At 38.2% G+C, this 24,332-nt stretch overlaps 1 protein-coding gene across 1 annotated transcript in view; it reads right to left on the bottom strand.

Annotated features, from left to right (window-relative positions):
* The window catches only part of ITGA8 (integrin subunit alpha 8), a 172,527-nt gene that overhangs the window by 115,190 nt on the left and 33,005 nt on the right, over positions 1-24,332 (bottom strand). The window contains exons 7-13 of the mRNA XM_031444604.2: positions 24,172-24,297; positions 22,770-22,814; positions 20,402-20,445; positions 18,899-18,955; positions 16,021-16,073; positions 6,911-7,116; positions 4,378-4,569 (exon numbers count right to left, since the gene is read on the bottom strand). Coding sequence (XP_031300464.2) covers positions 4,378-4,569; positions 6,911-7,116; positions 16,021-16,073; positions 18,899-18,955; positions 20,402-20,445; positions 22,770-22,814; positions 24,172-24,297 — 723 coding nt within the window. The remainder of the gene's footprint in view (positions 1-4,377; positions 4,570-6,910; positions 7,117-16,020; positions 16,074-18,898; positions 18,956-20,401; positions 20,446-22,769; positions 22,815-24,171; positions 24,298-24,332) is intronic.

Raw genomic sequence — 24,332 nt, 5'->3', positions numbered from 1 at the left:
GGTCCGGGACTGGGGCACTGCAGGTGTGAGGGACAGGGACAAGTAGGGTAGGTAAAATCAGCAAGGTTGGCAGGAGCTGCTCATGCAGGGTCCACAGGAAGGGACAAGACGCCACTGGGTGGTGTGCTGTTTGAAGCCTGCTTCAGCCACTGGCAGAGAACGGACCAAAGGGGAGCAGAGTCGGAGTCGGAGACCAGCCTGGGGGTCAGCTGCAGGGTCTGGGTGAGAGGTGCCAGCGGCCTGGATGCGATGGCACTGGTGGTGGTATGGGAGGCACTCGGCACGTGCCTGGCACAAAGTGAATCCTCAGTACTCGTTCTTGTCCCTGTCCTTGTCACCCTCGACATCCTCATCACCCCTAACACTGGCCAGGACTCTGCTGGTCCCAAAGCTGAAAGGCTGTCAGGCAGACCTCAGATAAGCCCTGTGAGGTGGGCAGGGCTCCTCACCCTATTTTACAGATGACCAAGTTCCTTGCTCAAGGTCTCCAGAGCAGCAGCAGGCCAGGCCAGCACTCAGCTGAGCAGGCATATCTCCTCCACGTGTCCCCCAGCCCTGCCCAGGGCCCCGTCCTCCACCAGCTCTGTGTCCCAATCCACACGGGGCCTCCACCAGGGAAAACATTCGACTCCCAACAGCAGCAGCGCCAGTGAGGCATGTCACAGACTTCTGAGTGCTTTTCTATCTTCTCTCTCACTCGCCGAGAGGGAGGTACTCCAGGCCCCACTACACAAGAGAAGTGCCCTCGAATCTCCATTTAGGAGTTTTCCTAAGCTAGGCAAGTACTCCACCCTAGGCCTGGCTGCCCCCACTCCTGCCACCCCCGTTTAGCAACCTGGTGAAGAATAAATTAAATGCCAGAGCTCAGCTAACCCATTCTTGCCAAAAGAGAGCACTGTGTATCTGTTGCTGTGGGCATGGGAACCTGGCATGGAGACTCTGGGGTGGTGTTTCTCAGAGTAGGCTACTGGGTAAAAACACAAAGCCCTAAACCCCGTTCCAGACTTGGGAAGTCAGAATATCTGAGGGAGTGCCACGCACCCAGCCTTTATTAATAGGCACAACAGGTAACTGACATGCATGCCAGTTTCAGAGCTTGCTACTCAGGAGGTGGTGTGCAGACCAGCACTAATCGTGCCACCAGGGACTAGAAATGAGAAGTCTTTCCCGCCCATTTGACCTACTGAATCAGGATCTGCATTCAAACAAGATGCCTAGGTAATCCAGTCCCTTAAAGTGGGGGAAGCCTTACTCTTGATCATTAGTTCCCTGGTTGGTTGTACACTGGAGTCACCCAGGTCACTTAAACACATGACTGTGGTCTGGGTTCTGCCCCCTGGAGATCCTGACTTAACTGGTCTGGAGGGTGACCTGAGCATACAAATTTTTTAAAGTTCCCCAGGTGATTCTAATGTGTAGCCAAGATGGAGGACCACTGCTTTTAGGTGGTGACCAAGATGCATCCTAGCAGAAGGAAGTCGGTGTGTTGAATGGATTTTGAAACTCATAGAAGGGACAATAATCTGAAGACAGAGTTCTTTGGATTGAAGAAGCAGGACCACAGAGAGGAAGAAAAGTATATCTATTTTTAAGTTCCAGAAAAGGCTGGTTTGGAAAACCACGAAACAGGCCATGGAGGAGGAGAACATAGATCTTACTTCAGCATGCCACCCAGTAACCTTTGGTAGGAAAAGAGGGCTTCTGCTACTTCTCAAGCCAAACCCAAGAAGACTTCAACCCTCTTACATGCTGGAGTAAGAGACATCTAGGTGGAAAATAAACAATAGCTAGAGGAATAATCTAGGATATGCCCAAAGGCAATCTTAGAAACTGAAAGGCCCCAATCTGTGAGTATTTGAGTGGCATAGAAGTGCTTGCTGAGAGTGAACCGGAAGAAAGCAAATCAGGACAAGGAAGACCCAGACACATGGAACTTCTGGGTAGTGGCCACTAAGTGGACCACTGAATTAAGCACAGAAGCTCAAGCATCACGTCAAAGACCATGAGATACTGAGCTATTCTTCAGCCAGAGGCCAATAACTACGGATGATGCTCTTGGACCAGGTGCCCCTTTCTCCACCCCTGGACAACAGGCACCCCCTTCACTATTCCATTCCTTGGGAGAGTGGCCACAGAGGGAGGAAAGAGAGAGTCTTGATGAATACTTACCCAAATGACATTAAGTCTGAATCTAGAAGTGACTGCAAATATTAAGGTTTTCCACCATCATGGAAATGGAGGCTTTGAGAGTTACATGGAATTCACTTATAGAAAAATGAGGAAGGTTCTGTGTCTAATTCCTGTATTATGCATGCAAATTTCAAATTGGCTACACTAGCTAACAGAATCTGGTCACCTGCCTATAAGGCAGTTTTCCTCTCATTAGCCTCCTGGGGACTTGGTGTCAAGATAGAAAGCCTTCTTTGAATGGCACTCTTTCACAAGAAGATGGGATCAGGGAAAATATTGCAAGATTATGAAGCTCAAGACATCTATATTGGAGAGGCAGAACTGGGACCAGAACTCAGGTCTACTGAGTATGATGTCCAGACGAATTCTGAAAGCCTCAAGACTATCTTGAGAAGGGGTGATGGAAAAATTCAACTAAGTGGCATTAACAGTCCTACCTTAGTAAAGAGCATTTACTTTACATACAGATGGATATACTGCATTAATGTCATTGGTTACTGTAAATTGAATCAGCCTCAGTGCATAAAGCTGTTGACTAGTGAATGGCCTCACATGACTTTTCTCTGATTGTCAAGAAGGGATGAACAAGAGGTAATTAAGAGGTGACTAATTACTGACATTGCAATTACTTTAGCTTCTCCTTGTCTTACTTCTTTACCCAACTCCCTGGAGGGAACATTCCTTGAGAGAACAGTTGTTTCACATTCCTCTTCTTCCTGGCCCTTATTTAGAAGTCTTCAAAGGAAGTTGATAGACTGGCTATGTGATCCATACAGTCTCTATTTCCTTTCCCTTGTGGAAGGCATGGCCATTCTCTGTCAAGTTCCCTGGTACTAAGGGAAGACTATGATGAATGTAAGGAATAGTACTAACTTTCTAAAATAACTGTTTCTCTAAAATTGCAACCCAGGATTTGAATGGTGACTAATGATTTCATTAATTATCCTGCCATATTTGGGGAAGAAATCATAGGGGATTTCATTTTGGGGTTATTTAAAATAGAATAGATTATGTATGAGACACCCCCCCCTCAAAAAAAGCCTAATCATCATTGATTAGGTTAGTATAATATAACCTAAGACAATTAATTTAACTAGATGCCCTTGAAAATGCCACAGGTAGAACACACTCCTATACAACATAATACTAAACCTGCTTTGAGCCCACTGCAATGTCTATGTGAGTGCCAGGAAAAATTTCTGGCAAATTTATAAGAATAAACTGCAGTAACCTTTTTGCCTAATTCCAGAGGGGAAGAGAAAGTTGAAGGATTGAAATTAGTCATGTATATTTAGTCAGTTAGTTTACTGAATGCTCCCCCAAACCAGAAAAAAAAAGCTTTACATATGGAAAATACTCAATTAGGGAACGGGTGATGGAGGAGACAAAGTTTCAATAAATAGTTGAAGCTGTCAGTTAACTACTAATGATTTGTAAGTATTTATTGAAACCATCTTATAAATAACCAACATAAAAGTGAAAACTGAACCACAAAACCAAGAAGTCTAATGTTCTTTGCTAAAATCCCTGATTACTGAAACAATCCTTTAAAACAGCACTGCGTGCATAAAACATGAATTACCTCACTGTGCTTTACGGATTTCTACTGAACTCTCTACATGAATTAGGCGATCAAGAATAGTCTATGATCTATATCATGGACCCGTTCTTTTTGCTTCACTTTAAAAAACGTCAACCTATCTTTGGAAAACCCCCAAATGTGGCTGGAAAATATTTATGCTCCAAAACCATGAGCTTTATGACACAAATGTTGAGGTGCAGAAGTTAATTCATAGGCACTATGTGCTCAAAAGGGAATTACAGGGTTAAAATAAACTGCTCTAAAAGGGATATGATGCAAGCTGTCTTTGTCAGTGGAGAACACATTACTGAGGGGTTTCAAATAAAAACTTTTGTTGCCCAATTGATAAGTTTTATATCCAGTGCAGTTTTTAAAAAGCCACCTTGCTTCTTTTAACATCATTTCTTGACAGGAAAGGGAATATTTGTTTTGTCTGTCTTCAAAGTCTCATGAAAGTTGCTCCGGAATCTTACCCAAAGAATCTATGCCACGTTTAAGCTTGGCTGTAGCCTGGACAAGAGAACTGCTTACACATGATGCATTTTCCAGAGAATGGCTCCTTCCAGGAAGTGGACTCTCTCATGGGAAAAGAAAGCAAACCTTACCTGGGTAATCATTCTTGTCTATGTCTGAATCACCTCTTAAAGTAAAGCCAAATCCAGAAGGGACAGCCTGTGAGGCCCAGACTCCTTGAAGAATCTGGGAAGCCTTGACGTTTAAGCCATTCTTGTTCCCGTTGTAAATGAGCACGTTGCCTCTCTGATCCTTGCCTGCAAAGGGTGCACCAATGGCAACATCTACAAACAGAGACATATAAACATTTTTTTTAAATAAAGAAGAATGTTTTAGACATAGAATGCAGTATAATCAAAGAGCAGTACCATGCAGCCCAAAAAGCTTATTAAGTTTTCCATGAAAATCTGTAGTGCTGCAGCAAGAGTCAATTATTTGCCATCTTTTATCCATTCAAGAAATATTTACCAAGGGCCTACTCTGTCTTGGGTACAGTGAGTACAACAATGAACCTGACACTGCTTTTAGAAAGTTTATATTCTAGAGCAGGTCATGGACAACTTGAATAAAGAAATAATCAAGAAGATAGAAAGCAACAAATGCTACATAGAGAATCTTAAAAATATTGATACAGTGCAGTGACTGGATTGTGATTTTAGATTCCATGGTCAGACAAGGTGTCTCTAAGGCCCATCTTGAAACTGAAATCTGGGAACATGATGGAACCAACCAGGTGGAATCAGAGGGGCAAGTGTTTCCAGCAGAAGGAGTTACTGTGCAAAGGCCCAAAGATGGAGGGAGCCTGGCAGTCAGAGGGTGGTCTACATGGGAACCTAGTGAGTGACAAGGAGGAAGAGCTGGGACAGACCACCAGGCTGATAGACTAGATGAGGCTCCTCTGCAGTGTACGTTAGAGATTCTTGTTAAAAGAAATAACCTTCTCCATGGTGTTGCAAATGGCATTATTTTAATTATTTTATGGCTGAAAAATAAATTTAAATCACCTTATAGATTTTTTCATGTAAAGGAAAAAAGAAAAGAAATAACCTCTCTCACAAAGATTATATCCTTGAATGATGATGTCACCCATGATATAGGCAACACCCATTTCACAGCTAAGGACTCTGGGAAACCAAACAGCGCTCTTATGTCTGACTCCTACTTAAACACAGCACTGAATGCAAACCACCTTCCAAATATTGTGCTCACCAGGATTGTTCTAAATAATACACATAACTACCGAAATTTACATGAAAAAGAGCACCAGAAACACAATACCCAAACAGCCCCACACCGCATACCGCAGCATGTGTCCTCATTTTGTTTTTCATCTGTTTGTAAGCCTAAGACTGTATAAATTGTGAACCAATTTTCACGACATAAAAGGATCATAAATCCACTTTCACTTAACAGGTAAGGATGAACGGCCTAAAAACTCATACTGTTGTAGAAAATAAAGATATGGTCATCTGGTAGGTAGAAAGGGGCACCTTCTTCACATCTGAGTCAGTGAGCTTACATGTGCCTCTCAATTGAATCCCATTTGGGCATTATTTTACCTACTTGATACTCAAGGACACCAAGGCTCCAAGAAGCAGAACCCATTTTAAATCATTAGAAATGTTTCTCTTAGCTCTTAAAAACAGCATTAACGGTTCAGGAGAAAGTAAAAATAGAAGAAAAGAGGATGAAAAAGATGACTCCACAGATAACTTAGCATCATTTATTTCCTTTGGGGCTCAGGAATAGGGCAGTTTTTGAAAGCAACAAATCAGATAAAGATGAAATTGTCTTTAAAAAATTTCCCTGGAACCATAAGCCTTTAATGTGCATTCATGTTTTATGGTACTTTAAAAATTACTAACCATACATTGCTGAGACATAGTTTTTTTCAAAGAAATCATACAAAGTATAAAGTATGTGCTCCTTGCCAAAGGTACTAATGAATACTTTGATTTGATAGGAACACTCCTTAAGCTATTTTATTGGTGCTAATTCTTATTAATCCTTCAAACTTCAAGACACTCACTATACCCAGCTTCTTAATTTAAAGGTCCTAAAAAGTGTATGCAAAATTTTGTGTGAGCTGGCATATACCTTCTGAGGAGAGGCACTTAGAAGGCATTCATTAATTCTTACCTTACAGAACCACAATCCTAAACTAAGAACTTAATACTACTTTATGACAATGAAGGTAGTTTTAAGGTGAAGTTTATAGACCAATTAAAATTCAGCATAACTCATACATAACCCATTTGGATTACTCAGAAGGCAATATATTTACTAATATATCAACATATATTTATTTGTTTTGACCCTGTTCATATAGAAGAATCTCTGGTTCTCTTCAAGTCAGTAATCCAAACATCAGTTTTAAAAATAATTGTTGCTTTATTCAGAGCTGTTATAGGACACCCTAAATCAATGGAGAAAATTTCCATGTAACATCTATGTTTGCCAAAACTAAATAAAGTTTAAACTGCCCTAGGATTTTTGGATAGTTTATTAAGGACCAATCATAAGAGCTGTACCACACACACCATTGTGAAGTCTGTTGTTTCTTTCATGTCACAGTAACATAAAATTGTGGCACATGAGTAATTTCCATGCATTGGTGTAAATTACCATTGTATCCATCTTGGTTCAGGTCTCCTAAGTGTGCCACAGCACTACCAAATCTCCCGAAAATCTCAGTGCCTGTGAGGACCTGTGGGTCCCTGAAGACGAGTTCGCTCTCTTGCAAATACAGGTAAACTTGCCCTACTTCTCTAGGGTTGCTCTCAAATTCTCGTTCCATAAAGAGAGGTGCCCCAATCAATATGTCATCCATCCTGCAGGGAACAAAGAGAGAAGTCAGCATGCTGGCAGACATGAGATCATTTTCAGTAGATTTCTAATCAACTAGATTAGTGCATTTCCATTGGCATTTTTCATTTTCCAAGGGACATTTTTAATCGTCATTATTTCTTTCACTGCTTTGTTATGTCTAAGGAATAGAATGCCGTAAGAAAATAAGAGTTGTTAAACCGTCACATTGAATTTTTTAGCTATGTTAAAAAATAACTAGTTTAAGAAAACCACAGATATTGCATCCTTTTTGGCTTTTTAATGATTTTCCACAAAATGTAGTCATACAAGTAAAACATATCAAAAAGACCTAAATATGCTTTTCTAAATGTAGATGAGAGCTTGTCTACAATTTATACAACTGTGCATTTATATTATGAAGTTTTCTTGCAGTAATAAGGTTTAACATAAATTTTGTCTTCCTCTTGTTACCTCCGTTTAAATAAAACAGAGGCCAGAGAAGGTTACTGTACCGACTAGAAAGATAGAAAACAACACTTTCCTCCCAAATGCAGATTTATAGTTTTTCTTTGTAAATATAGATAGATATTATAGCAGGAAACTGGTAGATAATTTTTCAGGTTGAAAAAAATTCAAGAAAGAGATAGCAAGCGGATTGCTACATTTAGGTAAAACATTCCCTTAGAAATGTTCCAAATGCATTTACTTGCCATGCTTCTGTGCTCTAGGCCAAAAGGAGAGCAGAGATTGGGGCTGTTCCAAGTCTCTGGCTTTCCCTGGGAGGAATCGCATTGCCTCTCTTTCTTTTATTATTATTGTCAGTATGAAGAGGCATTTGTTAAATACCTAATTGTGTGTGCTGCTGCCTTGTAGTTCAAAGGCGTCTAAAACCACCGGTTCTTTAGTGCAGAGATTGAGCTGGGCCATTTGCTCATTCTCTAAAGAAAGAACAAAGCCATATAATTGGTCCCTGAGGGTATGAACAGGACATGGGACTGACATATTGACTCACTCCATTTCTCACTGCCAACACTGCAGAGTTCTAGAAATGCAAAAATATTTGACCTGTCATTGTAAAAGATTAGTACATCCATGGAATCTTTGGATTCTTGGAGAATTATGACAGCACTGATTTATCTTCTTAGAAGTGTATTTCCCTAGATATTTAAGTGTAAGTCTTCTAAAATGTTCTAAATGCCAAAAAAGGAGACAGACATTTGTTCTTAATTAATAATTGTGTTCTCATGAAGTTGAGAGACAGTAATCTTGGATTCATTTGGTTCAATGTGCCTTGTAGAATATTTTGCATTTAGTGTCAATATTAATTTATATTAGCAACACCACTTAAGAGACACAGTATATATTGTTGTTTAGGCTGGTGTTTTTACATCCTCATTTGCAACTCATTAGTGGATTGTGAAATCAGTGTAATGGATCTTGATGAGCAATTTTAAAACACAAAATAGAATACAATAGAAAACATCACAGTTAATGTGTTACACATAATAAGGGTAAATATTGTTCCACGAACTGTTTCAGTTGTGTGTAGTGGGTTGCAGTATCAAACGTATTTCTGATTATGAACCCACAAGGCCAAAAAATCATCAGAAAGCCACTGCAGTAGGCTATGTGTGCTATTACACTATTTCAAAGTGTATTTATCACAACCTTTTTTTGAATATACCCAATTCAAATTTAAAGTTTAACAATATTAGTAAAGATGTTTAACACTGACATCCTGAAAAAGTAGTTGTGTTAACAGGCTGGATGCCATTCTAAGAATATGTAACATATATAAAATATATATTATATATATTTAATCTCAAAAAAGAACAATGATGAATAAATAATATTAATGAGGTTGTTACTAAAAACCATCTTCTCTGGGTCATGTTGGTGGTTTGGATGAGATCTAAGTTATTATGTAAAAGCATTTTATAAAAGTAGAATATATACACTAAATTTCATCGTATCTGAAATGTCTAATGTTTAAGCAGTTTTCTTTAAATTTCTGTGTAGCATTCACACAGGTTTTATTTGTATTTCTTTTTTATGCCTAAACCCACTCTAATAATATAATACAACACAAAGTGCAACTTCTCATCCTTCATGTGCTCTTTGAGATAAAACATTATAAATATTTTCCTGAAAAGCAAAGCATAAATATAGGGATAGAAAGAGAGGGAGGATAAGGGAACCCATCTATGAGAATTCATTATGAAGAATCTGAATTCAAGTTTTCTGCAGCCAAACGGTGTTTCATATGTTATATGTAATAATTGTTATATGTAATAATTAACACATAAATTTCATGTTTCTTTTTTCCCAGTAGTCCATTTTGCATGTTAATGCCTTGAACTGATTTTCAGAATGTAGTTATTTATTAAGAGAATACAGGTTAGAAAACTGTATAGTAGAATTGATATCTCATCAATTTAATTATTTTTATGATAGCGAGAATTAACATAGCTTGTCATTTATGTTACTAAAATCAGTTTAATTTGCAACTTATGTTTTGGTTTTCTAGATTTTCTACTTAACTGAATCATTAATGATCTCTCCTCTATGAGCAAACACACTTGGATTAAATCTAGCACCAAAACTTAGTTACCCAAAGCTGCTTCTTTTCAAATAAATTTTCTCTGAAATGCTCTCAAGTTAACTAACTGCTAAGAATCTCTTTTAGTTCGTTTTGGCCCTGCAGTGGCTAGAAACAATCCAGTGAATTAAACTGTAATTCTGTAAATTTGTGAAATAGTATTAATACTATAAAGTCCAAAAAGCTGTAAGAAAATAAAAAACAGATTTTCTTGCTTAGGTCCAAGAGGAAAATACTATCTCCCTTTGTTGTTAATTTTGTCCAGAATTTCGTAACAGTGTTTATATTGAAAGACTCTGTAGCTTTGGCTATTTTTAAGATTAACTGGTTAAGTTAATTTCACCAGCTTGTTTATAGTTTCAAAACAGGCACAGGCTTGACAATATCATCCGCAACCAGCGTTCTGGCAACTGTTTGTTCTAAATTTTGGAGCCCACTCCTAACACCTGGACATCTTTTCTGATTATAAAAAAAAACCCACTGGGGACATTCCCACCAGCTTATTTATTTTGTTGCAATACTTAATGACATTGTCTTTTTTTTCCCCTGATGTTGAGTTTTGGAGCATCTGTAGGGATTTTGCTTTTGTTGCATGGCGGATGCAGAGGATGACACACCCTGTCGAAGGATGCTCACTAGGTAGCCTTGTGCACAGCATTACTTAATTATTTCTCTGATGGAGAAAGGAAAGTCTGGTTCAATCCCACAGAACTTGGAAGTCTTAACTTCTGAACCACAAACTAGCTGAGTGATGCTCTTCATCCTATTCTGAGTAACTGCACAACATCCACTTAGGGCCAGGGCTTAAAAGGAAACAGTCAGGCTATTTTTTTTTTTTTAAGGATATTGAGAAATGAGAAATTGGGTAAAGAATGGGAATTAAATCTCAATTCTAGGATGGAACTCTGCTGGGTGATTAATGCTCATGTATAATTCCTTCATCACTGATAAATGCTGGAAAAGCTAGAAAGGGCTTTGTGAATTAAAATCATAGGAGTTATAGACTCTGTAAAATTATTTATGAGTTAAACTAATGACTAGGTAAAATGCAGAAGACTAGTATGGCTATTTTTAATATAATCAAACAAACTGACTTTCCTTATATGCCATGCTGCTAAAAACCATTCATAATGGAATTTTTTAATCAGTCAGTTGTTTTTAGCAACACTAAAGACAATCTTAAAGTTCTTTGGGTGAAAATAAGTGAAATTATGCTCTTATATTTGTATAAAATGAAAGTCTGACCTCATCTATAAAAATAATGAAAACTAATAAAATGCACATTTAATAAACAGATTCTCATCAACAGCTAAAACAGAGCAAAAACTTAAACACACGTTACCCTTCTATCACAACCCTTATTAAAAGTCATTGAAATCTATATGTATTCTGTACATATGTGTATATGTATACCTATATACACATGTATATATACAGATAATATATGTTTTTATTTATATGTCATCAGATATAGATAGATCTATATTTGTATATATATGTGGAATCTAAAATGAAAATTCAGAGAAGCAGAGTGTGGTGCTTACAGGGGTGGATATGTCAGGGAAATAGGGAGATACTGGTCAAAGGGTACAAAGTTGCAGCTAGGCAGGATGCATACGTTCTAGGGATGCAGCATACAGCACAGTGGCTACAGTTAATAATACTGTATTACATACTGGAAATTTGCTAAAAGAATAGATTTTGGGTGCTCTTACTGTGCACGCACACATACACATATATGCACACAAAAGGTTACTATGAGACAGATGGACCACATGGTTGGATGGTTGGATGGATATAAATGAATCACACAGATGGGTATGTTCATGTGATTGAACGTAGTGATCATTTCACTATATATATGTACACCAAAATATACATATATTTTGTATGTATATTTACATACAAAATATACATATATTTTGTATGTATATTTGTATGTATATTTAAGCCTTAAATATATACAATTAAGCCTTAAATATATACAATTTTAAGCCTTAAATATATACAATTTTTATTTTAAAATATTTAAAAGGTTACTGAATTTCTTCAGTGACAAGTATACTAATTTATCCTGGTTTCCCAATTTTTAAAAGTAAGTATAAAAACACAAAAAAAAGTAAGTGAGAGGCACATTAGTCATTTTACTCACTTACTAGGTTGAAAATTCCTAATCCTTACAGATTATAAACCCTTGAAGACTGAGATTATATATATATATATATATATATATATATATATTTCCTACTAGGTGTTTTTTAGAGCTTTGTAAAGAGCTCTCTGTATACAGAGAATACAGAGAAAATTTCTGTGGAGCAAGTCAGCAGAAGTTGTGTAAACAATTAAGGTCTTCCCCTACTTAATGTGTACTCTTGAGCGATTCACTTAACTTCTGTCTCATTTTCCTCAGTGGTGAATTTTAGATAGTTTCACTGGATTGTAGTATGGATCGTCCCATGTTATTATACATATTACACACAAAGGCATTTTGAGAGAAAAAAAAAAAAGCATGGTCTGCTAATAATTAATGATCAAATTTTGCTGTTTAATGGCATATTAGGTTCTACCATTGTTTCAGTGGACATTTCTGCCTTGGAAACTGCTAACCAACTGGGGAGACCCAATATGTCACACCCAGGAAAACTATATGAGATAGCGATTTATGTTTGCTGCAAATCTTATACATCCTGAGGGTCCCTGCTAGAAACCTTGTCTGGAATTGAGAATGACAGAAGTGTTATCTCAAAATGAGGCCACATGCACCCTGACATGGAACCATCACAGCAGCTTAGGAAGAATCACTGACACGTGCATGATTTGCTGCCTTCCTTTTCTTGTTCTGCTAAGATTTCTGGGATTACAGGTTTATGTCTCTGTCCTGATGGGTTGCTTTGTACCTTCCCTGGGGATGAATATCCTGCCATGGAGGTGAGGATACTGGCTGCCACTATAATTAGTGGTTTTCGGGCCCCATCCTGGGATCAACTATAAACCTAGAAACCCAAGATGCCTTGTTTTCCCTATTTGTGTCTACTTGAAAGCCAACAATATCAAGTTATTGTTCTAGAAACACAAGTGTGCAAAGATGATGGCAAATTATATCTGCATTATTGTAATCTCAGACTTCATGTGAGCTATCTTTACTTGGGATAAATTACAGATTCCAGAGTATACTCATTTATTATAGGACCTTGAATGTACATAGCATCTAATTAATTAAATTAGCAATTTAATTAGCATCTAATTGAATTAGCAATTACAATTAGTAATTGAGCAGCAAATAATATACAGACTGAGAATCCATATGTATTTTTTCTTTAAGAATGGCAATATTAAGATAATAGATGAATTTGATTCAAAGCAGTCTACAGAATTCAGAATATATTGCCTAAGAAGAAGAAATAATGTGCACAGCAATTTTTTGAGAACATCAAGAAAAACAAATTATCACTGGAAAATTCCTGTGTTTGTTACTACCATGTTGTTTTGATCACAAGAAACCAATGATGTCCTTTATTCACAAGGTTTCTTTTGTGACACTGGGGGAAAGTTGAAAGGATTCAAAAGGGAGTGAACTATGGAAGGAAACACACTGGGTGATTTGTGCCCTATAAAATGCTGCCTGGGTCCCAGGAGAGAAGCCCGGTGGGTGATGTGTTACTATCTATTGAGAGAAATGTGTCTATACTTATTCTGAGGGCCACTGTCAGAATTTTTGTTTTCGCTAAAGAATGGGCTTCCTAAATCTGGACAGTATGCCATGTTTTGGACTCAAGCTCATCCTCTGCCATTTTCTCTCCAAATGGCTAAAATGCTCTGATGACAAATACAGCCCACATGGGTTACACGTTTTCAAGATGATTCTATTTGTTACTTTCTTTTCACAACTCAGAGAGCTGAAGATGAAAGCAACTTCGTTATACATTATCTGCATCCAGAATAAGATTACATTCACATATACCTTCAAAATAAACCCAGAAACAGACTCACATAGAAAACAAACATGGTTACCGGGGTAAAAGGGGATGGGAAGGGATAAATTAAGAGTTCAAGATTTGCAGATACTAATTACTGTATATAAAATAGAGAAACAATAAGTTTCTTCTGTATAGCACAGAGAACTGTATTCAATATTCAACTGTATTCAATAGTAAGCTATAATGAAAATGAATATGAAAACAAATATATGTATGTATATGTATTACTGAAACATTATGCTGTACACCAAAAATTGACATAATGTTGTAAAAACTGACTATACTTCAATAAATATATATATTTTTTTCCAGTTACTGCTCTGGTCCAAGCCACTGTCATACCTCACCTGGCTTATCTCAGTGGGCTCCCAGAAGGCCTCGTGGCCATTGAGACTCAATAAACAGAGCCTGCCCACTAAAAGTGAAGTGGGAGCAGGCCACTGCCTTGCTTAGAAGCCTCCAGTGGCTCTCAAGATCATGTGTCTTTCTTGGAAACAGACTCATTCTATTTGTGGCAGAGTCTGCATGGTACCATGTAAAGCAGTTTGGAGTAAATGCAGTGGCTCACAAAACTTCATAATCCCACTCCCCACTGTCATCTCTCCAAGCTTCTTTGATATTCCTTGAACTTGCCAGCAGCTGTCACCTCCTCTGGGCATCTGAACACCCTTCCCTGGATATTATCATGTTTTGCTCCCTCACCTAACCTAACACCAAGGCCTTCCCTATTTACCTGATTAAAAATTGCATCCCTCCCAATTTTTCCTATCCCCTTTTGTTTTTGTATATATTTTTTTAAGTTTCATTAATAGACTTCATTTTTTAGAGCAGTTTTAGGTTCAAAGCCGAAATGAGCAGAAAGTACAGACACTTCCCATACATCTCTGGCCACAAGCACAGCCTCCCACACGGTGAACATCCCACACCAGACGGTACATTTGTTACAACTGATAAACCTGCACTGACACCTCATAATCATAAAGTCTGCAGATTACACTTGGGTTCACTCTTGCTGGTGCACATTCTATAAGTTTGGAAAAATGTATAATGCCACGAATCCACCATTGTAGTACCATACAGAGTAGTTTCATGTCCCTAAAAATCCTCTGTGTTCCACTCAACTCATCCCTCTTTTCACCACTAACAGCTGGTAACCACTGGTCTTTTAACTGTCTCCGTGGTTTTGCCTTTTCTCTCCAAAGTGGAATTGTAAAATATGAAACTTCTTCATACTAGCTTCTTTCACTTAGCAATATGCATTTAAGGTTCTTCCATGTCTTTTTTTAGCTTGATAGCTCATTTCTTTTTGGCGCTGTGTGATATTCCATTGTCTGGATGTCCCACAGAATACTCATACATTTACCTGGTAAAGGACATCTTGATTGCCTTCAGCCCTTCTGTTTTCATTTTTTCCCTCCATAGTGCTCATCACCATCTAACATATTCTTGACTTGACTCATTTATTTTTGGTATGTAGCTCCTACCTCAACTCCAGTATAACCTTTGTGAGGGTGGAGGTTTCTGTTCTATACAGAGGTCACAGCTAATGCCTATCATGATGTATCTAAAGTGCTTAGCCCGTATCTTGGAACATAGTTAAGATTCTTCAGCTATGTGCTTCTTACAAAAACGCGAGGTCCATGAAAGCAGAGACCTATTCTGCCTTATTCACTGTGACATTCTGGGCACCCAAAAAAGTGCCTGGCACATTGTAGGGGCTCCAGCAATTTATTGCATGGATAATCAGTTCAACTTAATTCACTGGTTTTCTTATTTAATCTTGTGTTTTATCTGACAGGTGCTTTTAGTGGGTCAAAGAGACGCTTAATAATAATTTTCTTTGAAGTAACGGCTTAAACATGACCATAATTTATCATGCTGTTTGGTCCAAGCTCAACTGTAATTTACTGCCATGATCTAAAAAATATATTATTTCATCTTCTGCATGGGTGTCACTAGAATGGCAGTTACTGTCAGGAGAAAAAATATTGATGTGCAAATGTTTTATGAATGTATCATATGCAAGGGAAGAAGATGAGAAAATTCTTCAATGACTATGGATTTCAAATGGCCGAGGACTATTCAATTCATATAATTAAAGACAAAACTAAGTAAAACAGTCGTTTCTTAGAAGTGGCAGATGTGGAAAATCTTGGTAAACACATAAAATAGGATAACATAGATTTCTTTAGTAGATATATCCTCTTGCCCTGAACTGAAAAAAAGTTAAAACAAGAGAGCCTCTATCTTGTCAAGGATGTATGGAAGGATGTAATTTATGCAGAAAAAAATATTACATTTATAAGGATGAGTATAGTATCTGGTGAGTGAGGAAGTTCTTATAAACTTACCCATCATTGTTAATATCTGATACTGCAACTGTATATCCAAAATAAGATGCCATCTGCAAAGGAAAACCATAAGATGATGCATTCCGTGTTCAAAAAGTCACTTTTATTGTGATCTCTCAATTTTCCCTGAAAGATTAGCCTCATTGCCGCACATTTTTGCATTTAAATTCATAGACCCCGGGACATGGACAGAGTCTTTGAGTCCTTTAGTTTAACCCTTGACCTGGTGCATAATTTTCCTCACAATATCCCTGACATCTGCTTGGACATTCTCTGGAGATGTTCAACAATCAGCCCACTCAATTTGTAGTGTTAACTCTTAGAATGTTCTTTGCTAAAATTGGTCTTTCTGTAACTTCTAGTTCTTGATCCTCCTACTTATTCTGCAATCTGGAATGTCACAGAACAAATCTAATTTCATTTCCACATGAAACCTCACATGGAAATATTTTCAGCCAGCTCACCATCTTCCTTAGAGATACAATATGTGATACCAAAGAAAAGATGATACCTCATGAGCTCACTGACAGAAGTTAAGTAGGATGTACAGTCTTTATATCACTGAAGCAAAAAAAAAAGGTTTTAATTTTGGGGTAAACCACTTCTCAGTATCAATTCATACTGAGTTTATCACCTGCTAAATTTTCTAGGTCTTTAACGAGTGTAAATTGTGTGCCTAATCTCCTCACGTTCTAGCTCTTACATGTGTTTTTCAACCTATGTTTTCAAGATCATAATCCTTTCAACCTTAACCTATAGTTTTAGGTTGTCAAGTTTTGTTTGTTTGTTTGTTTTCATATTCTGCTATCCAGTGCTTTAGCTGACTTAGCCTCCCATCACCTACAAATTTAATCAGACTACAGTCCACTGGAAAGTATGCTTCTCAGAAGGCAGAGAATTTGGTCTGTGTTGTTCATTCTTCTGTCTGCACTGTCTGAACAGGGTTTAGCTCAGATTAGGTGTCAGGTGTCAGACACTCTTTGCGGAGGAAATAAATAGATGAGTTAATGAGTGTAACACAATAATTAAATTCTCTCACCTGTTTACTCTATTCAAAACATACACAGTTGCTATAGACTGAAATGTTTGCATCCCTTACCTCCCCCAAATTCAGATACTGAAACCTAACCCCCAACATGATGGTATTAGGACGTGGGGCCTTCAGAAGGTGATCAGACTACCAAGATGGAAGCTTCATGAATGTGATCAGTGTCCTTACAAAAGAGACTCCAGAGAGCTCTCCAGCCCTCCTTCCACCATGGGAGGACACAGTGAGAAGACGGCTGTGAACCAGGAAGCAGGCTCTCACCAGACATGAATCTGCCTAGCCTTTGTGCTTCGGCTTCCCAGACTCCAGAACTGTGAGAGAGAAACGTTTGTTGCTTTAGCCATTCTACGGAATTTTCATTAAAGTAGTCCAAATGGACGAAGACATGGGTGTTAGATGCAAAATACTCTCTGCAGAGGAAATGAATGCTTCATTTAACTGTGTCAGGCAATAACTCAATTTTTCTACCTCTTTTCTCTATTCCAAACACATGTGGTAAAATTCTTACTCCTGGTGTGGCGTTCTGTGGAACTCAGAGGACATTCATCATTTATATGCTAAGTTCTGAGGTTCAAGATTGCAGAACTAGGTGGTATTGGGGATGAGAAGTTACAGAAAGTCCAAACTTAACAGTGTTTAAAGAGCTTCTAATGATAAAGATGTAGCACAAAAAGGCAGAGGAGAAGTCTTGCCAGATCTTCATTAAACTATTCATTATCACCACTTGGGAACAGTTGCTCAAAATTTACAATTCCACCCATCTTCACTATCATCCTGGCCTTAGATCTCTATATTTATCACAAGAGTACCATGAGAGACATTGTTCAGTGCTTTGTTGAAAATTGCAGACTGATGGAGAGACTAAAGCCCCAGTTGGAGGGTGGAAATGTCAAAAATCCTTTGTGTTCGTTAAAAATCTCTATTTATCAAAACTTCTTGACAAATATATTAGTCCTAATTTATAGGTCTAGTCAAGAGTTTATCATTTCAGGATCTTAAACCTGGACCCTTCCAGACCCAGTGGGCCAGATTCAAATGTGAGGCTCACTATGAGCTCAGTAACCTGCGGTGGTGTTTAGGAGAGAAAATTGGTTGCCCAGAGGAACTAACTCAGCTCACCACTGGCTCCCTTAGACAGCAGTACCACAATCATTATTTTAAGAAATGTGACACATTTCCACAGGTCACACAACCCAGGAAAATGGAGGGTAGTGAGTGAAGAGTGACCTCACAGCAGCCTGTTTTCAAGCAACTGATCTACTGATAAGGCCTCAGCCAATGACAGTGAGTCAGGAGCAAGACCTAGCCCAGGGCTAAGGGTCCAGAACCAGACAGCTTGTCAACTACCATATAATGCTGGGAATGGAGAGGGTTCCAGTCACAGTGAGGATGAGAGGCAGAGCCCAGGCCCGTTGACTCTGATGGATATGTGGAATCTGTGAGAAGACTGTGTCCTCCCAGAACTTACCACCAGACATGCTACATACAGGACTGCAATATAAGAGGATTGCTCTCAGATTTCAGCACTTAGTGGGATTTTGGCTTATAAGGAGCATATTCTGCCTTTACATCACTTATCATTATCTGAAATCATGATGGACATTCACTTGTTTGTTAATTAACTGTTGCTCCCCCAACTACCTCCCCTGTACCATGGCATCAGAGCTGGGATCTTGTCCTTCTGGTACATGGTTACAGTCCCAGTGCTCAGACAAGTTTCCAGCACATAGTAGGTGGTTGGCAAATATTTCATGAATGAATAAGTGGTATGAATATTACAATATTCTGTTAGTACAGTAACATTCATTATTTGATATTAAAGTACCCTACCTGTTCACCAGTGAAGTTCTGAATAAAGGTCATATCTGTAGAGTTAATGATTGAAACCTGAAATCATAGAAATTAGATACGTTACATCATTTAGTATAGAATTGGAGAACTTCTTAAAAAGTATAACTTAAATCATTTAAAAATTTCTGTGAAGAGTGATAAATGGTTAGCTATATGAAAAAATATATATAAGCCCATAAGAATCATCTTTTAAAAAAGTCAATTGAAATTTTTGTTTATAGTTAAGATTTGGATCCTTTCAGACACTGTGCATGCTTACTGATCTGCAGTACAGAAATAAAAATTGAATTCAAGAACTCTGAGAACAACTAACCTGATGGTCAGTTAATTGATCTAATCAAAATTTTAGTCTAAATTTAATTTGTATGCATATGCTCCTATAAGAAATTGATGATTGTGGCTTTGTGCAAAAAAAAAAAAAAAAAGAAATTTTAAGTGTTATCCAACTAGCAAAAATATTCCTTTTAAATCCTATCCAGCCAACCTAAAATCTATAGATAATTACAGATTTACCAGACTTTAAAAATATTATTTAAAATATAAGTTTTTATTTTTATAAGGTTGCTTTATTTTCCTTTCCTATTTTTACAGTAACTAGTTATAGCGAGTTTGAATAATATCCCTCCAAAATTCATGTCTGCCTAGAACTTCAGAAGGTGACCTTATTTAGAAATAGAGTCTCTGTAGATTTGAAGTTAAGGATCTTGAAATGAAATCATCCTGGATTTAGGGGGCCTTTGTCCAGTGACTGGTGTCTTCATAGCAAGAGCGGAGGAGACACACAGACACAGAGGGAAGAAAGCCATATGGAGACTGAGGCAGAGATTGACACGATGCTGCCACAGCCAAGGGAAGGCAGGGAACCCCTGCAGCTGGAAGAGACAGAAAGAGCCTCCCCTCCATGTGCATTGTAGGGAGTATAACCCCACCAACGACACTTGCACTTCAGACTTCTGGCCTCTTGAACTGTGAGAGAACAAATTTATGTTGTTTGAAGCCACCCAGTTTGTCATAATTTTTTATGAGATCCCCTGCAAACGAATATACAACTGAAATAACAGTTGACTTTATTATTTCTACCATATGAGACATATTAAAATGCTGTTCATATCAACAATGGGAGACTCTGAAATTATTCCCAGATTATGCACAAGGATAGGGCTAGACTCATGGGGATGAGACCTGGGCAGTCACACTCAGATGAGCCCTGCCCCTTAACAGCCCGGCTGTCACTGTCCTGAAATCATCAATTTTGAACAAGGGCCGAGGCATTTTCGCTTTACGCTGGGTCCCACCAGTTATGTTGTTGATCCTGCACACAGAGTAGACAACAATCTAGCCTCCCTTTGAGTGAGCAAGCAAGTGCGGATCAGTAGTGCTTATGATTACAGGGCATTTTAAAAGATTAAAAAGTTGTATGAAACAAAATGTTTCTTTGCATATATAAAGAAAAAAATCCTGGAGTGCATTCTTAGTACTCACATATCCAAAATTCTGTGCTCCTCTTGGAACTCCAGCAACCAATTCTGTGATGAAAATAGAAATTTAGAAGGTGAATTACACAGATACTCAAAAGCTCTACAACAAAGCGGTTAAGAATGGCTCTTTTTAATGAGTAACTGTCATGTACCAGGTAGAGAGCTGGAAGTCTGAGGTCTCAGTTTTGCATTGGCTTTTGTTTCTGCTACAAACAAATGAAAACAGAAGAACAAAAGCCTTACTTTGAGTTTTACCCATCTCCATCACCAGCCTCCATGTGTTTCTGTCTCTAGAACACAAGCCTGGCTTCTCAGATCTGCATATGGCTTGTAGGTTAAACTTCTTACTCTGATTTCTCCAGCTTTCACTGTCTTTCGTACTGGTGTACAAAGTAAAAATTCCTGTCCAACTAAAGTGTTAAAATAATTTCTGTTACCTAAGGAAAGGCCACATATCATAAATGAGTAAGTCTGGCCCCCAAGAACAGAATTATAGGACAACCTGGCAGCCGAGGGTACACTGGGAAGGAGGCTTCAATAACCCAGGTAGAAGAACCAACTCTGGTGAAAGGGGGCAGCATATTCTAATGCACAGTGACATGGCTCTAGATTCAGGTATATGGGTCCGCCATATACCTGACATCAACCATTGAACCTAATTTTTTTCCACCTGCAATATAGATGGGAGTTGGAATTGCCTGATTATCAAAGATCTTTCCAGCTCTCATTTCTACATATCTAAAGTATCCTTTGATTCATTGGGATTAAATTTTTATTTTGATTTAGAAAGAGGGGGACTGGAAAAGAGCCTCCCTTCTACTCAAATTTCCCTTCTCCTAAACCTGCTCCTAAAGGTACAGCACAAATTCTAGCATTAATTCTATCTGATGTACTGAATTTTAGCAGGGTTGAGTGCTCATGCTGTTAGAGCATTAACAATCAGAGAAGACTCATTTGGAGTTAGACACTGGACTTTTTGGTAGTAAATTCACTCATTCAATCAATATTCATAGGCAACCGCAGGCTACAGCAGGGAACAAAGATAAAATTCCCTGCTCTCATGCAACTTATACTTTAGTTGGAAGAGGCAATCAGTTTGAAAAATGGAGTCAATTAAAGGATATGTTAGAAGGGGATGAGCATAATGTAGAAACACTAAGCAGTAAAATGGTGCTAGGTGTGTTAGAGTCAGAATGTGGAAGTAATTGTGATTAATTAGTGTGGCCATGGAAGGCCTTGACAAGAAGATGACATGTTAGCAAAGACTGAAGAAAGTGAGACAATAAATATGATGGAGATCTGGGAGAAGTATGTTCTAGTCAGAAGGGACAGCAAGTGCAAAGGTCCTGAGGTAAAAGTGTGTCTGGAGAATTCCAAGAACAGCAAGGAGGGCAGGGTGGCTGGAGTAGAGGGACTGGAGGATGGTAAAGGACTAGGAGATGAGGTCAAAGTAAATAGGGGTCTCATAAACAGAGCCTTAAAGGTCATTGTGAAGATTCGGATTTTAGGCTGAATCAGCTGGGAAGTCATTGGGAACAAAGAAGTTATACAATTTGATTTCTGTTTCTAAAGGACCACTTTGGCTGCTGGATTTTGGGTAGACTACAAGAGGGCAAAGATGAAAACAGGGAGACCAGTTAGGAAGCTATTGCAATCATGTGGATGGGGACTTGGATCCGAGTAGAAGCTGTGGAGGAGATGAGAAGTAGTCCGATTCTGGTTGTATTTTGTGCTTAGTTAGCTGGATTTGCTCATGGATTGGATATGGATGGGGAATGAGAGCAAGCGCAACATCCAAGGTTGACTTGCAAGGTTATATTTCTTGAGCAACTGGGAAGTTGGCATTGCCACCTACTGAGATGGAGATGATGGAGGGTAGTAAAGCATGTCTAAGTGGAAAGATCAGGTAGGTGTTCAGCTATAAATGCATTAAGTTTGGGATAGCCATTCAAATGGAGATGTTGAGTGTTGAGTAGAGATTCTAGATCTTACACTGCATTCCAGGTTCATGTATGGATGGTTAGTAGGGGCACCTCAAAACAGACCACAGTCAGATACAGTGGAGTTGCCTGATTTGGGGAACAGATTTGTCAATCAGGAAAGATTAAGGGGGATTATGCCATTTGAGATACATGGTAACCATGGCCTCTCCCATCCCACAAATATTCAGAATTTCATTGAAAAAAGAAATTAACCATCACAATCAGTAACTTTGGAGCCTGCAGTCTCATATGGCTACAGCACTAAGGAGGAATTGCATGTAATGTTGATTAAAAGTTTCAGGAAAAATCACATTCACAAAAGGGCTTTTTAGGTCACTTTACCTTTTCCCCATGTTTTATAGATGACTTAATGTCAACAATGTCTCTCACCTTGCTGAGAGTCCCCAGTAAATTCCCCAGCAGCAACTGAATATCCTGTTTTGAAGAAAAGAAACAAACTAATCACATGTTTGAAGGTTTTACAAATGATCTATTATCTATATATGGAAATATGAAAGAACTACCACAGTACTGCTTTGTGCCAAATTGTAACATAAAAGTTTAGAGTTTCATAAAGAGAAAAATTAATCAAACCAAGATTCAGACTAAATCTTGCAAGCATAGTAGATCTGCTATTTCTGGGCATGGTAACACGATTAGATTCTGAGGTCTCTTTTATTTGTTTATTTTTTAATTGAAATATAGTCATTTTACAATGTTGTGTTGATTTCTAGTGAGTCAGTTATACATACATATGTATTCTTTTTCATGTTCTTTTTCATTATAGGCCATTACAAGATATTGAATAGAATTCCCTGTGCTCTGCATCTGCTTTATATATAGGAGTTAGTATCTGCAAATCTCAGACTCCCAATTTATCCCTTCCTACCTTCTTCCCTCCTTGGTAACCATAAGTTTGTTTTCTGTGTCTGTGAGTCTGTTTCTGTTTTGTAAATAAGCTTATTTGTGTCATCTTTTTACATTTTACATACAAGTGATACCATATGGTATTTCTCCTTCTGGCTTATTTCACTTAGTATGACAATCTCCAGGTCCAACCACATTGCTGAAAATGGCATTATTGTATTCTCTAGGGTCCCTTTTAAAAGCAGGATTGCTTCATCACCCACCGTGATGTGTGAATGGTGGCGGCTGCATTTTAAGAGTCACTGATTCATCATAATCAGACATGATCACTCTGAAAAGTATTTCTTGTGTCAGGTTTTGCTTTTTGTGATCACCAAAAAGGCCTACTTCCTAATACCTTTCATGATGATTTCCCTCAAATTTCACTTAGCTCTAACATGAGGTGAGGTGAGAAAAGATAACTACAACTTTTGAAAGTTCATCAAGTAATCAAAATGCCAATAGGATTCCAAAGCTGGGAATAGTGGTAAAATGGCCTTGTGTGGTTTGCACATAAAAAAAATTTGAGAACATTCCAGCAACTCGAAAGTCTCTTGCTTTTGCTCTAGAAACTGGAAACGTCCACTATCGTGTTGCCTATACAGTAGTGGGCATCCCCACTAATACACAGTGTCAACAGCTGGCAAAATATTTTATGTGCAAGAGATTATCATGGAGCCTATAAAATAGCTATCAGTCTATGCAGATTATATAGTATGGCTGAGCCCAAAGAAAAGAAAAGAAAGATAAGAGTCCAAGCTAAGTTTTAAGAAAAGAAAATTTACATAAGGTACCCCAAATGATCAGATAAGTGAGGAATAAAATTTCCCTCTACATTTAATTTGTCTTTTGAAAAACCACAAAGGTGTTGAGCAATGGCTCTCACCCAGGTAACTATCGTCGTAGGAAGCTGGAGCCACTTCTGTCTGTTTTTCATGAGCCAATTTCCTTAGGATATCCTTGAACGAGTAATTTGCAATGATATCTGCAATACTGGCAGTGATCACCTGACCTGTGTTGAAACAAATGAATATGGTAACAATGAAT

This window comes from Camelus dromedarius, chromosome 26 (genome assembly GCF_036321535.1).
Source record: "Camelus dromedarius isolate mCamDro1 chromosome 26, mCamDro1.pat, whole genome shotgun sequence".
Classification (NCBI taxonomy): domain Eukaryota; kingdom Metazoa; phylum Chordata; class Mammalia; order Artiodactyla; family Camelidae; genus Camelus; species Camelus dromedarius.
This window is presented reverse-complemented; position numbering and strand designations above follow the sequence as displayed.